This window comes from Genypterus blacodes, unplaced genomic scaffold (genome assembly GCF_046128005.1).
Source record: "Genypterus blacodes isolate CSIRO-AG114 ecotype Tasmania unplaced genomic scaffold, CSIRO-AGI_Gbla_v1 ptg000037l_1, whole genome shotgun sequence".
Taxonomy (NCBI): Eukaryota; Metazoa; Chordata; class Actinopteri; order Ophidiiformes; family Ophidiidae; genus Genypterus; species Genypterus blacodes.
The window spans coordinates 130253-143417 of record NW_027466850.1 but is presented as its reverse complement, the minus strand read 5'-3'; the positions used below and the strand labels follow the sequence as shown (position 1 = coordinate 143417).

Sequence of the window (13165 nt, the reverse complement as noted above, 5' to 3'; positions counted from 1 at the left end):
TATAACCACTTTTATTTTTTATCTTACATTCATATCCAGCACGGTTCTGTACTGACTTTAGCCAGCAGAAGTTTGATTCATGTAGGTTATTGGAAAAGACGAGTGTGTGTGTGCCTCCTTGTTTTGGTTCTGAGCTCATCCATGCCATCCTGAGTGGATTAGCTCAGTCTGGGGTCCACTCTCTCTCTTGGTCCCTTTTCAATGAGACACTGCCCCCTTCTCCCCGTCCAACAATAACCTTTTACCCAGAGAGATCCTATAGGACCAAAGCAGGGGCAGTTAGGAGCAGAGCCCTTAGATTGGTCAGATTGAGGGAAGTGGTGAGGTGGCAGACAGAGCTGGATGCCTATTGGCTCTGGCCTGAGGCAGTGGGCGGAGACTTTGACAATGAATCCGCTGAGGGCACATGTTTACAATGATGGGTGAGTGAAGAAGAATGGAGCACAACAGGACCACAAATCACTGAGTTTCTCAGTGATGTAATCAAATTCTGGAGGTATTTGCAGACTGATCAGAATGCATGCAGAAGAGGCTGATGTGTGTGTGTGTTTGTGAACTTGTGCATGGCTTTGAGTGAGTGAGGAGGAGGTGGAGGTGTGTTCTACCAGGTGATGTGGTGTGGTGTGTGTAAGATGCTTTGCTTTGTAGCATGTTACCCTCAATGCCTTATCCAGTATCACTGATGTGCTATATCTGTGTTTGTGTGATCGGGTGTAGATTTGTTGATGCAGGTTGTGTTAAACAGCAGGGAAGTGTGTTTAGTGATGTTCCTTACTTGCCTGTCATGAGAACTAAAACTTTGCAGCTTTGCATTTGAACCAAAACGCTCTCTGGCTTTGTTTTTGTTGAGGCTTTGTAAACGTTATATTAATGAATTGCCTCATTAGTCAGACTGATAGTTAGTAAGAGGTTAACAAAGTCCAGAAGATCAGCAAGGAAGCACACCAGGAAAGCACAGCACTTAGTGAAAGTGAGAGTTGCCCTTCCTGATCTCACTGTTCTGTTCTGTCCAAAGTACATCATGATCTCCCCACCCTCACAAACATAGGAGGTAGGGACAAAGTCATCACAAGGACTCGGAGCTCCAACTTCACATGGGATGGCGTCCACTGTTCCCGCTCTCCCCCGTGGCGTCTTCAGTCCCTCAGCGCCTCCAGCCACCCACGTTTGGCCGCCTCTGGACTTTGCCTTGGGTGCCTTGGCCTGCTGTGCGGCCTGTGTGTTCACTAATCCTTTAGAAGTGGTGAAGACCCGTCTGCAGCTTCAGGGGGAGCTTCGCGCTCGAGGATCCTACCAGAGACATTACCGCGGCGTCCTGCAGGCCCTCTGGGTGGTAGGACGCACAGATGGACTGAGGGGCCTGCAGAAGGGGCTCTCAGTCGGGCTCATCTACCAGGGGCTTATGAATGGTGTGAGGCTCGGCTCCTACTCCTACTGTGAGGCTTCAGGTTTAACTCAGGTCCACGGGGGGAGTCTTCTGTCAGGGGCCGGGGCCGGGGCCCTCGGTGCCTTCATCGCTTCTCCTGCCTACCTGGTGAGTTTAGTGACAGTTCTCCTCTTTATTGCATCTTTTACAGCTTGTCAAACATTCTGATAGTAGATGATCTCATTAACATGTACCTTGGACTACTCATTTGCATATTAATAATTATAAGCAGCATAACTGGGACGTCCTGGTTGGCCAGCTGTCAAACATCACACTGATGTTTCCGGCCTCATTGTGGCTGTAGTCTTTTGTCATCATCTCTACTGTCACTTCTGTTGTCAATCAATCTAAAAAGCACAAAAATGCTTTATTCACAAGTTGTGTGTAATGTTATTGATATTCCCAGCAATGTATCACATCTAAGGAAGATGTACACAAACACACTCTCAACAGTCTTGTGTTAAAAAAAGAAACGGATAAGGTAATTAGCTTTCAAAGTCATTGGCCTCAAATGGAGCCACTGTGGAAACGTGATATGATGTCATCATCCAATGCAAACAATCTTGATATATTATGCAGAAGGTTTCAGTGTAACTCTGTTGTCATGAAATCAGATATTATTGTCTGTGAGTTTTACATTATGGATGGCAGTACTCTAATTTACACACACACACACACACACACACACACACACACACACACACACACACACACACACACACACACACACACACACACACACACACACACACACACGAGTGATGCAGAGGTCCTTGGTGCTCATTCAACCACCCAGAGACTAATTAGTAGACACAGTAGTACTGCGGTTCTTAAATGCTGAAATTGGATCCAAATACTGCCTCACTAACATGTCAACAACCGTAAGAAACACACGCTTGCATCCACATCTTTAACTGCAGAAAAATGGCACCAACAGCATCACAGGAAATAGATTTCTTCCTTTACAAATCACACACTCATGTTGTCCTCTGCAGTCTCCAGTGTGCACATGGGACAGACGGGTCACATTCAGGTTGCAGCAGAGGAGTGATTACACAGTGTCCCCATTATTTATGATCCATACTTCAGCTTTTGGCCTGAACAGCAGTATCGGAAAAGGAAAGCACACAGCTCACTTTCAAAGGCTCCTCAGTGAGTCACGTCTATTTTTATCCACTGAGAGGTCTTGCAGAGGAATGACGGTAACATTACAGGTTCTGTGTGTGTGTGTGTGTGTGTGTATGAGGTCGTGACTGACCCGATTCAGCCAAACACAGAAAGAAATGTCTTCACGTTGGATGTGACTGTCCAATATAAAGACATTTCTTGAAGATAAACCATCACAATATACAGTAAACTATAATATAATGCATTCTTTCCTCACCTGTTTGTCAAAATGACACAGATTGAATGTGATTGTTTTGCTCTTCTGCTAGAGGGCTGTTTGTTTGTTTCTGTTTGTTTTTCCAGCTCAGCTGTCTGCCCTTACTTTTACACCTTCCAACCTTTTGCATCATCGTGGAAACAGAATATGCCATAGTGACATAGTTGTGTATATATAGGTAACCAAATATACCTCACACACGCGCTGCAGCTTCGAGCCAACAAATGCTTATTGTGCCTCCTTGAGCTGTTAACTATCTTGCAGAAATAGTGATAGTTATTTATATGAGATACCTTGAGGGTCACACAAGAGCCCGACTCTTCACACTTGCAGTGTCACCTTGAGTAAAGGTTGCTTCAAGAAATGATGTCTGAAACTGAACTGAAACTAAAATCTAACAGTTCAAAGAAAGAGTTTTACAAAAGGTTTTTGAGGAATTTTGTCAGACAGGTTCGTCAGGAATTGCGTCTCATCCATCCCTGCTGTAAGGTGGAGGAGCTACCTGGGATATAACATCCTCACATCACACTCAGTCAACAATTTAATGATGGAAAGATTCTTTAATGAGAACAATTGGTAAAGTGAGTAGACTCTTCACGTTTTGTTTTCTTCACAGGTGAAGACGCACCTGCAGGCTCAGGCTGTGGAAGCCATAGCCGTCGGCCACCAGCATAACCACCAGGTAAAGTGAATATATGCATAAGATAAGAAGATGAAGATGATTTTGCAGCCAGTGAACAGTATTGACAGTTACAGGTGTTTGCACTTTGTACCAACAATTTAATATGTAACAGCCTGACTCAGCACATTATCAATGCTGGGTGTGGCTTTCATGCAACGCTGCAATGCTTTCACAGCAGGTAGACAGGATTACAAACAGTGAAATGCAATACGGATTAATAATGTATGACACCTTGGTTGCCACCCAGGGCTCAGTACACGTTTACATGTCCATTCATCTGTGTGTAACAGCATCACTCTGCTGTTACACACAGGTCAAGTTTACATGAATCAAAACCCAAATAACTAACTTTATATGATATAATTCAACAACAGCTTTCTTCTGAGTGTGAGGATCTCAGTGGATTTCTTCAACCTAACCGGTGCCTGTTTGTGTCTGTTTCAGGGAGCGTCCAGCGCTTTTGTTACTATATATAGAAGAGAGGGTGTAATTGGCCTCTGGAGGGGTGTGAATGGAGCTGTGCCTCGAGTCATGGTGGGCTCAGCTGCTCAACTGGCAACGTTCACCTCCGCCAAGGACTGGGTGTCACATTCGCAGGTAGAAGTGATTCAAGCGCTGACATTTCAGATCTTGACGGATCTGTCGCCAAGCCTTTCCAATGTTTCCACAAAGCACATGACATCATTTCTCCCATCGTTTCTGCAGTGGTTCAGTCCGAACAGCTGGCTCACAGCTTTGATCGCTGCCATGATCAGTGGAGTTGCTGTGGCAATCACCATGACACCGTTTGATGTCATTAGCACACGCCTCTACAACCAGCCAGTAGATGAGCTGCATCGGGTGAGTTTCATTCTGCTTTTGCATCAAAACCGTCCTCCATAAACATGACATGAGCCTTGATCAGCGCTTTCCTTCTTTGCCTTGCAGGGACGCCTGTACCAGAGTTTTTCAGATTGTTTGCTAAAGGTGTGCCAAACTGAGGGCCTGTGGGGTTTGTATAAAGGGATGGGCCCCGTCTTTGTGCGTTTGGCCCCACACACAGTGCTCAGTATGATGTTCTGGGATGTGATGAGACAAAAGACTTTGAAGGACAAGTGAAACCAGCAGAGGACTGAAATCACAACGCCGGCGTGGGATTGAAATAGAGAAACACTGATGTTGGAACACTGAATTACTTGACAAAGAGGGAAATATGTTGCATAGACTGCATTCAATTTCACAAATAAACGAATTTGCTGTCAACCTGTCAGGTCTCGCCTTTATACCTCAAACAATGACTTAATCTGGATCTGTTGGGCTGTGATTTGTCAGTTTACAGTAGAGTTGGAACATCCAGACTAGATGATTAAAACATACCCCTGTGTCTCATACGTGTAGGACAGGACTGTGGCTGTATGTCTGTGGCCTCATCTGTGATATTACATACATGTGATTTGAACTGTTTTTGTTTTACTGAAATGAACAACTGCATTAAAACTATTTTTCAGTTCATCCTCTTGACTAACTGGTTTGATTTGTAGATAACTGATCCACCAGTATTCCAATGGCGAAATTCCTTGTCTTAGTCATTGTAATGCTGCTGTATGTAACCTAGGAAACCTAAAGTACTTCTAGACCCACCCTGAACTTCTAAGGTGGAAGTGATCACCTTAAATCACCAAAACAATGCACACTGGTATCTAATTGAGTCATCTAAGCTCCATCTGAATGCTCTGTATGCACAAGTGAAGGACACTCAGCCTCTCTCATCAGGGGATGATCGGAGTAATGAAATCAAGTGACATTTGACCTTTGGAATGTAAACACAGAGAGATATGAACTGTTGCAAAATGCAGACGTCTTCCCCAAAGTTTCCCAAAGGTTTGGCTCAGCAGTTCGACATAAGCTGAGCTTCTTTCACAGAGTCTTTCAGTGTTTCTGTCACATCAGATTGAGATAGTATGAGTGAGAGGTCATAGCAGGCTGCCAGAAGGAAAAGGACAAAATGTTTTTCTTTGCATGGATCTTTGGATCTTTCTCTGATTGTAATCTTTTTGATTGTAACCCAGTTGAATGCTTTTTTAAGGGTGAGTCCACATCATTTTTTTTGCCATATTATTTGTATTGTTCCCACTTCACTGCCTTATTTCTTGACGCATTTTAATTTGATGATTTAAAGGCGTTGCAGGCGCTTGTGGAATCTCGGTGCTCTGCAGTCTCATGAGAGTTCATCTGTTCATTCAAACATGCAGGTGAGTTGAGTAGAATCTTAACTTTTCTGTGCCAAAGTCAGCGGGTGACTGGACAATGACCCCTAATGTCCCTCTCCGCTCTGTGATTCTCAAAGTGAACATGAGAGGACACCGGGGGGACAGCTGAGGGACAACTGGAGAAAAGCTGTCCAGTTCTGGTGTCTGACTGCTCTGCTGTCTCTGGTGGGACAGCGGGTGTCCTCGCTGATTGTGCTGGAGTTTTCCCTCAGGGCTGTCTCTGCCTGGGCCTCGGCAGGACTGGTGAGTCCCTCAAATACATGAAGCCATGACAAGAGCCGCTGATAAATGTGAAGCCGGTACTTGATCTGGCATCAGTGTTTGTTCTGTTGCCATCTTGTAGCTCTTCCTAATACTGACATGACCTTTTTAACCGGCCCACTCCAATCTGTCCCCACTCAGGACTCTGGTGGCAAGGGTCCACAGCTGCTCCTCATCCAGTGCCAGTTCTCTCTGGGTTGCAGTGTCAGTTGCTTTCTTGCTTTCCTCCATCAGGGGGCTCCACACAGCTCCCTGGGTTTGTTGCTGGCAGCAGCGATCGGCTGGGCTCTGGCAAGCTGCTGCCATGGTCTGTGGAACCATGTGGCCAGGCTTTACCCTCTGCACAGCACAGAGCGCAACTGTGGGAAATGTATCACCCTGCTGACCTCCAGACGCAACATACTGGTTTCACTGCAGAAAGTGGTTGTCATGGTCTTTGCTCTGGCAACTTTGGCCGCCACAGCCACCATGTACGACCACTTCCTGTCCCAGAAGGATGCTCCAAAGTTTTGGATTCCCCTGACGCTCTGCTACACTATGCTGGTGGTGTATAATCAAGGTGACGGTTAGGGAAACAACGTGGGGAAGCACATTTCTTCTTTTGGAAGACATTTTTAGTGATTCATTATTTTCTTTTTTACACAGAGAAGCAGCAGCAGCAGCCGGGAGCAGAGGCCATGTGGAACTCTGTAGTGCTGCGATTAGGAGCATTGTCGGTGCTCATGTTGACTGTGGGTGACTGGTCTGATGTTCTCCATGTCCTTATCATGTTCCTGGGCGAGGCCGTCTGCCTGCTGCCCTGTCAGGACCTGCTGCAGGCTGCATTAAAGGTTTGCCTAAATTATCTTATTATTTATTAATACTGTTGAGGAAATGTGAAAATGAGGGGATTAACTGTCTTGCTCCGTCTTTAGGAAGAAGATGAAAAAGTGAGCAAATATGAGAAGAGCGACAGACAAACAACAAACAGTTACACAACAAAAACATCAGAGGGCAGCTGAATGTGCAAGAGGCCAACATCAAACACCAGCAACTTCCTGTTATACCACAATACACTCATCTGTAACATAACCATTAATTAAACCATTATTATGGTGCATAAAGGAGGTTTGTAATTTTATCTGATCCTCCCCATGTTTACTCATGTATTGTGTGCAGATGGTTAAGAACAGACAAATGACAGCCATGTGCTATTTTCCTTGTTTCACTCTTTCTTTCTGTTCCTTTTCCTTCATTTTATTAAACTTATATATTGTTCCGCTGTCTAAGTTACTTAAAACTACTTGTGCGTCTTATTGAAAGCGATGTTTGTGATGTTGGGTTGGACAAACTGAAACATTGCGCTGTTGGGTCTCTGGTGTCTGAGGTTTGGAGGTTTAATAAGGACTTTTGGCCGTGGGGAGGGGGCGGAGCTTGGAGCCGTGTGGGGATTGTGTCATCAGGAGGCATGCTCCCTCCTGCAGCCGTGACATCACTACAGCATTCCTTTCCACACAGCCTGGAACAACAGAGCGCCCCCATGACTTTCCTCATCTCCGTCTCCTGTTAACCCTCTCTCACTTCTACACACATAGAAAAGTTTGCATACTGTCCTTCGACACACACTTCAAACTCTTTGTGACTCTCAGGAGTAGGGTGTGGGGGGGGGGGGGGGGAGGGGGCTAGACTGCACAAGAATTAAGCATAATATTTGCTGATCAGCAGACCTGATATTGGCAGACTGTCTCTGTAGAGAGAGCAGCAAACACAACAAAGCAGCTTGTTCATAGCTCTCAGACATCACTCAGTGTTCCCCCTTCTCCCTAATAAACCACCATCTCCTTTTGCACAATGCCCTGATTCATTGCACTGTAATGCTGCTCCTTCCCAGTTGCTTTGTAACACAAAAAGGTTCATGGAGAGTTGAGGTTCTGTGGCCCGGTGAGTCCTTCCTGCGAACAGCCTCTGCATGTCAGCCAGGCACAAATGGAGGCAAACGCTCATGACACTGATAGAGTCAAGGCTGAAGTGATATAATGTGGTGGGGGGAAGGGAAGAAGGAAAGACGGAGAAGAAAAAAGGAGGCAGACTCATTGAGGGAGGTAGGGAAAATAAAGCTGGCAGAACAATAAGGCTGAGGGAGAGGGAGCGAGAGAGAGAGAGAGAGAAAGAGGGAGAGTTTGGAATAGAGGGCTGTGGGGAAAGGCAGGTACAGTCACATCCTGTTGGCATTGCAGAGATAAGGAGGTGGAGAAAGGGAGGAGGCTGTGTGTAGCTTTGTCTATTCATGGTCACAAACTTTACATGTTTCTCTATGATGTGATGTGTTATCTTTGTGTAAGCCTGATTATGTGTATGTGGCTTTCATTGCACAACTCTTCCACGACTTGGTTGTGCAAGTCTATGTGCAGGCATTGTGTGCAGTGTGTGTGTGTGTGTGTACGTGCAAAGCTTTCATAGTGCATGAATGTGTCATGTTTTTACTGCACTTTGCCAGAGATTAACTGTTCACCTTTTACGGCTGGGAGGGAGGTGGTATTGTCATTCGGCCAGAGCAGGAGGAGGGGTCGATGGAAGAGAGAGAGAGAGTTGAGGAAGGAGGTTCAGAAGGAAAAGGAGTGGCCTTCTGCAGATAGTTGCTCGTTCTACCGGAGTGGAGGCTTCTCAAGAGGGAAAACAGGGAAACAAAACCAGAAGTGTTGAGATACAGAGCAGAGGAGAAGAAGAGGAACCTCAGAGCACGCTTTTGTCCCAGGTATGTAATGGCAGCTGACAGACAGTTTGAGTGAGAGTTTGAGGGGAAAGGATCATTTAGAGTTGTGGTTTCTGCCTCTAAAACCATTCATCATGTGAAAGTGTAAGTTTGCTTTATCCCTAAGTCAGAGAGGTCAGTTGAGTTTAAGACACTTTGATTCAATTCTGTTCAGATTACAGGAATTCAATGTCATGTTCAACCAATTTACTCCAGCCTGCTTTTGGTATGTTTCACCCAGTGGAGTCTGAGGTCATCGCAGCTTTGCTGAGGAATCACCAGGGAATGAAGTCCATTATATAGATGATTCATGTAAACGTTAAGATGTGAGTCTGGGATTTACACATGTAGGGGAAAAGAGGATTCCAATCTTAGCTGACCAAACTGCTGCTCATGCTGCTTCCTGGTCTAACATGAATGGCTAAGGGGATAAGTATCTTAATTAAGGTTTAAGTAGCTTCTCCCCTTATCTTTCAAAGTAAGTGAAATTTGAGATGTTGATTTCAGACATTTAAAAGAGTCTGAGTTTGTCTTACAGTAATAAGGTTTTGCATTTGATTTACACCCCATAAAATAGTAGCACAAATTTAGTTTGAATTCTTCTCGATCAGCAGTTTTGGTCCAAAATGATCTATTTTTCTGTTCTGTTGTGCACGGTTCCTCACATAAGACAAGTTGTCATGGCTGAAAACATTTAATAACCTTTAACCTCTTAAAATATTACAATCTGCAAGGTGTGACAGGTGTGTGTACTTATATCGTCATTTAAAGATCGATATATATGAGTTCAAAATCATCCAGTTAAAGGATGTGATTTTGTCATCACACAGACATGGCGTCAGCAGCTTCACCAAAAAGGATGGTGTCTTCTGTCTTCATCACTCTGGCGTCTCCTACCCGAGCGACTTTGACGCAGCAGCAGCACGCCCTCCAAACTCACAGTGCCCCCACCAGAGACAAGCAACACGCTGCTGTGCGGCTCAGCTCCAGTGACAGCATCCCTGCCCTCAGACGTAAATCAGAGGGTCGATCTCCATCAGAGTCTCACAGCAGCACAGGCAGCACAGGTCCGCCTCACGCAGGGACCTCCACCCAAACCTCACAGCCTCAAAGTCCCAAACCCCCTCAGCCTGGGCTCATTCAAGGAGAACTGCAAGAAAACAAAGACAACAAATGTGCTGAAGGTAGTCATGACAAGAATCTATTCTATTTTGTCAAGCAACTGACTTTTTGCGGCTTCCTTGGTTGTGCTTCTGTATTGATGTTTCAAGTAAGTGGAGGATCGATCATCCTGACTCGGTCTATGCCGCTATCATCAGTAATCACTTTTAACCTCATGTCCACCACAAGTTAGTCGATCTAAATTATGGTCGCGTAGGATGGAGGCGAAAGAATGAGCGGAGGATTTTCCTTTAAAGGAATATGAGGACATTTCAGTAACTATGCTTTTTTGCTTACTGTAAGTTAGATAAGAGCATGAATGCCAATGTTATCTCTTGTGTTCAATCACCATAAAGTTACCTGCTTTGCACAGCGTCATACCGCTGAGATGGTGGAAGGTGTATTTCACACTTTGGACCTTCTCACTTGCCTTTAGGCTTTGTCATAGGCAAGGCTAAACATGTTACAGCATCTCTTGCTTAGTGCAACAATGTAGTTCAAACAGTGGCATAGTTAAGTGGTTTGAAGTGACTTGCAGTAAAATTCTTACTCCTGTTCGACAGAGGTCTTCCCTCCTCCTCCTCCTCCTCCTCCCACGCTCCCCTCACCTCTGGGAACAGACTCCACACCTCCACCTCCCCCTGCACAGGAGCTTCTCTCTCCCCCTCCGTCCACAGGCCAACAGCCAGTTTATAACAGAAAGGTATGCGCTTCTCTTTCAATGCTGCTTACCTCTGACATTTGCATCAACCACACCTTCACCTTTCCTACTTACTGTTTTAGACATGATATTTACCCTGAAGTAGCATCAAAGTTAAAGTTGTAATTGTGTCTCCTCAGGGTTCAGCAACATTGCGCAGTATATAGTCTCTATCTGCTTATTCCAATGCTTCAGTGATATCACATCATACACATACTGAATAAATTATAAACGGTTTAAATTTGGTTGCAAACTACTCAGCTCTTTAAGATGACACTTTATTTTGCATTTACTGTATGGTGCTTTTCATTTAAGGTGGAATCAAGCACACCATCTAGTGGGTTAAATCAAAACAAACCATCCTACGGAATCCACAACATTGAAGACACGAGTCAGGAGAGGAAAGGTAAAGTGATCTCTATTTACACACTGACCACAAAGGCTTTGAGCTGTTCTCCTTTGACAGCGTGTGTATTATTTGACTTTTGATGTTTGTGTTCTATACAGACGTGTGTGGCTTCTGTCGGAAGACTGTGGCTCTTACTGAACCTGCAATAGAAGCCTTAAACAGGACATATCATGACAGCTGCTTCCAGTGCAGATCATGTCATGTCCCACTGGCTGGTAAACAATATTACAACAAGTCAGGAATCCCGCTGTGTGAAGACTGTTACCAGGTACAATCAAAGTTGCCAAGAACCACGCCATGTATACTTTGTATTACTGTTAATCATTCAAGTAAACATGCTGTAGTGTTTTAGAGTTTAAATTGTGTTTATTTCAAAAACAAAAGCAATGAAATCCAAAATATAATTCCAATAATCACACATCTCTTCCACAGGCTAGTTTGGAACTTTGCTGGGCATGTGGCGAAGCGATTACACAACACGTGATCCGTGCACTGGAAAGAGCATATCATCCATCCTGTTTCACTTGTGCAACATGTAATGCACAAATTGGAGAGCAAAGATTTGCACAAGGAGAGGTTGGAGAAGTTTATTGTCTCCAGGACTACTACAGGTAGGAAAAGGATCCATGGCAAAAACAGGACATGACTTTGATGTGAATGAGCACAAGCAAAGAATATGTTGTATTCAGAAAATACTACTCTTTTAATTTTGATCAAACTAATATTTTGATTCATCTCATATTGTGTCTACAAAGGAAATATGCTCCACAGTGTAATGCCTGCAAAGAGTTAATTATCCCACAAGAAGATGGTACTGACAGTTTTACTGTAGAATGCCTGGGCTTCACCTATCATGAGGACTGCTACCGATGTGAGGTAGGAAATCTACACAGAGGATTCATACATAAAGTGCATGGACACCAAGACAAATATGTAAACACACAGTATTATCTGTTTACAGCTACTGTCTTTCATATTTTCTGCAGGTGTGCGTCATTCAACTCTCTCCTGAACCAAATGACCATGGCTGTTATCCCTTAGATGGGAAGATGCTCTGCAAGTCCTGCCATCTGAGCCTTGTTTCTAGCCAGCACTAACACCGGCCCTTTATACTGGGATCAAACAAACCTAATGGGAAAGTGGGTCCCGGTTCCAGGAGATTGGAAACTGTCCTCATGCATTTCAAGGCAAAGACTGGCAAATACAAATGTCACAAATGTCACATTCCAATAGAACAACAAAAATATCAATATTCTTGCAATATATCATGACGCTCTCTGAAGCACCTCCTAATCTTCTTTTATACTTGATTGCACTCAATAAACATATAAAATGCACCAAATATATCTATGCTAAATGTATATAAATATATATATATACTGTACACTGAAAATATGTATATACAATATATTCATCTTGGGTCAGGCACCAATGTTCCATAATCTTTCAGGATAGGGAAACACATTTTAAGGTACAGTTGTGGATTTAAAAAAAAAATCATTGTAGCAGACCTCTGGCCTTCAGTCTGCAGAGAGACAGTTCCGGCTGATGCCTGATTGCTGACACACTGAATGAGGTCACTCTCTAAAGAAAAACAACAACAGGATCATTTTGAATGACCTTGTTGACCTCAGGTGAAGCAAAGACACACAAACATCCTTCAGGCCACAGATTCAACCGAAAATCACCGTATTATTATGACCTATTATTATGACCTATTATCATTTGTAATAGGTCATAATAACACATCTCAAACAGCTGATTGTGGACCCAAAGTTGAATATGACATTTGAAAGTGATTGTTGCACTTGAATTTTTAACAGTTGCAGATTTTCAATGAAAACAAAACCAATATCTATTTTGCCTCAACCATGGAAGGCTGTGCAGACAGTCTCCTTTAGGCTATAAAGAGGCTAAACGATTGAACAACTGATTGATTTGTATGATTTATATTCAAAAACGACTCATCTGTAAAGTCAAACTTTTGTGTATCAAAACAATTATTAAATATATTTTTTGTGCAAAAGTATCATTTGTGCTGCCTTATTTCTTGATTTATGTCTTGATTAAATGTTTGAATTATGTTTTGGAAGTTCTGTTGAAGCAAAATACAAGTATCTGCTCATTCCCTGTGTAGTGCTTTAGAATCTCAATGCAGATAT

General features: G+C 43.7%; 3 protein-coding genes across 4 annotated transcripts; all 3 read left to right on the top strand.

The window, feature by feature from the left end:
- The first annotated feature begins 392 nt into the window (after window positions 1-392).
- Window positions 393-4983, top strand: slc25a34 (solute carrier family 25 member 34). Of its 2 annotated transcripts, none has more exons than XM_076147210.1 (6): window positions 393-496; window positions 1016-1534; window positions 3427-3492; window positions 3937-4089; window positions 4198-4332; window positions 4420-4983. In XM_076147210.1, the coding sequence occupies exons 2-6, from the start codon at window positions 1100-1102 to the stop codon at window positions 4588-4590; spliced, it is 960 nt and encodes a 319-aa protein (XP_076003325.1). In that variant the 5' UTR covers window positions 393-496; window positions 1016-1099; the 3' UTR covers window positions 4591-4983. The 2 variants fall into 2 exon arrangements, with proteins under 2 accessions (XP_076003325.1, XP_076003326.1); XM_076147211.1 differs by having other exon boundaries at window positions 400-496; window positions 1049-1534.
- A 412-nt stretch (window positions 4984-5395) lies between these two features.
- LOC142996361 (transmembrane protein 82-like) lies at window positions 5396-7215 on the top strand. Its single transcript, XM_076147340.1, has 6 exons — window positions 5396-5558; window positions 5651-5723; window positions 5819-5984; window positions 6144-6561; window positions 6648-6832; window positions 6917-7215. The coding sequence occupies exons 1-6, from the start codon at window positions 5477-5479 to the stop codon at window positions 7001-7003; spliced, it is 1011 nt and encodes a 336-aa protein (XP_076003455.1). The 5' UTR covers window positions 5396-5476; the 3' UTR covers window positions 7004-7215.
- Window positions 7216-8301: 1086 nt separating this feature from the next.
- Window positions 8302-13030, top strand: fblim1 (filamin binding LIM protein 1). The gene is made up of 8 exons (XM_076147062.1): window positions 8302-8736; window positions 9564-9917; window positions 10458-10597; window positions 10910-11000; window positions 11102-11271; window positions 11436-11614; window positions 11759-11879; window positions 11990-13030. Exons 2-8 carry the CDS (start codon window positions 9566-9568, stop codon window positions 12098-12100), a joined length of 1164 nt encoding a protein of 387 aa, XP_076003177.1. The 5' UTR covers window positions 8302-8736; window positions 9564-9565; the 3' UTR covers window positions 12101-13030.
- The last annotated feature ends 135 nt before the right edge of the window (window positions 13031-13165 follow it).

Coding starts and splice junctions, on each gene's coding strand:
- slc25a34 (XM_076147210.1), top strand. CDS start 1,100: ATGGCGTCCACTGTTCCCGCTCTCCCCCGTGGCGTCTTCAGTCCCTCA. Junction 3,493..3,936: donor GCCACCAGCATAACCACCAG/GTAAAGTGAATA, acceptor TGTCTGTTTCAG/GGAGCGTCCAGCGCTTTTGT. Junction 4,333..4,419: donor CAGTAGATGAGCTGCATCGG/GTGAGTTTCATT, acceptor TTTGCCTTGCAG/GGACGCCTGTACCAGAGTTT.
- LOC142996361 (XM_076147340.1), top strand. CDS start 5,477: ATGTTTTTCTTTGCATGGATCTTTGGATCTTTCTCTGATTGTAATCTT. Junction 5,724..5,818: donor CTGTTCATTCAAACATGCAG/GTGAGTTGAGTA, acceptor TGATTCTCAAAG/TGAACATGAGAGGACACCGG. Junction 5,985..6,143: donor CCTGGGCCTCGGCAGGACTG/GTGAGTCCCTCA, acceptor GTCCCCACTCAG/GACTCTGGTGGCAAGGGTCC.
- fblim1 (XM_076147062.1), top strand. CDS start 9,566: ATGGCGTCAGCAGCTTCACCAAAAAGGATGGTGTCTTCTGTCTTCATC. Junction 9,918..10,457: donor AGACAACAAATGTGCTGAAG/GTAGTCATGACA, acceptor CCTGTTCGACAG/AGGTCTTCCCTCCTCCTCCT. Junction 11,272..11,435: donor TGTGTGAAGACTGTTACCAG/GTACAATCAAAG, acceptor TCTCTTCCACAG/GCTAGTTTGGAACTTTGCTG.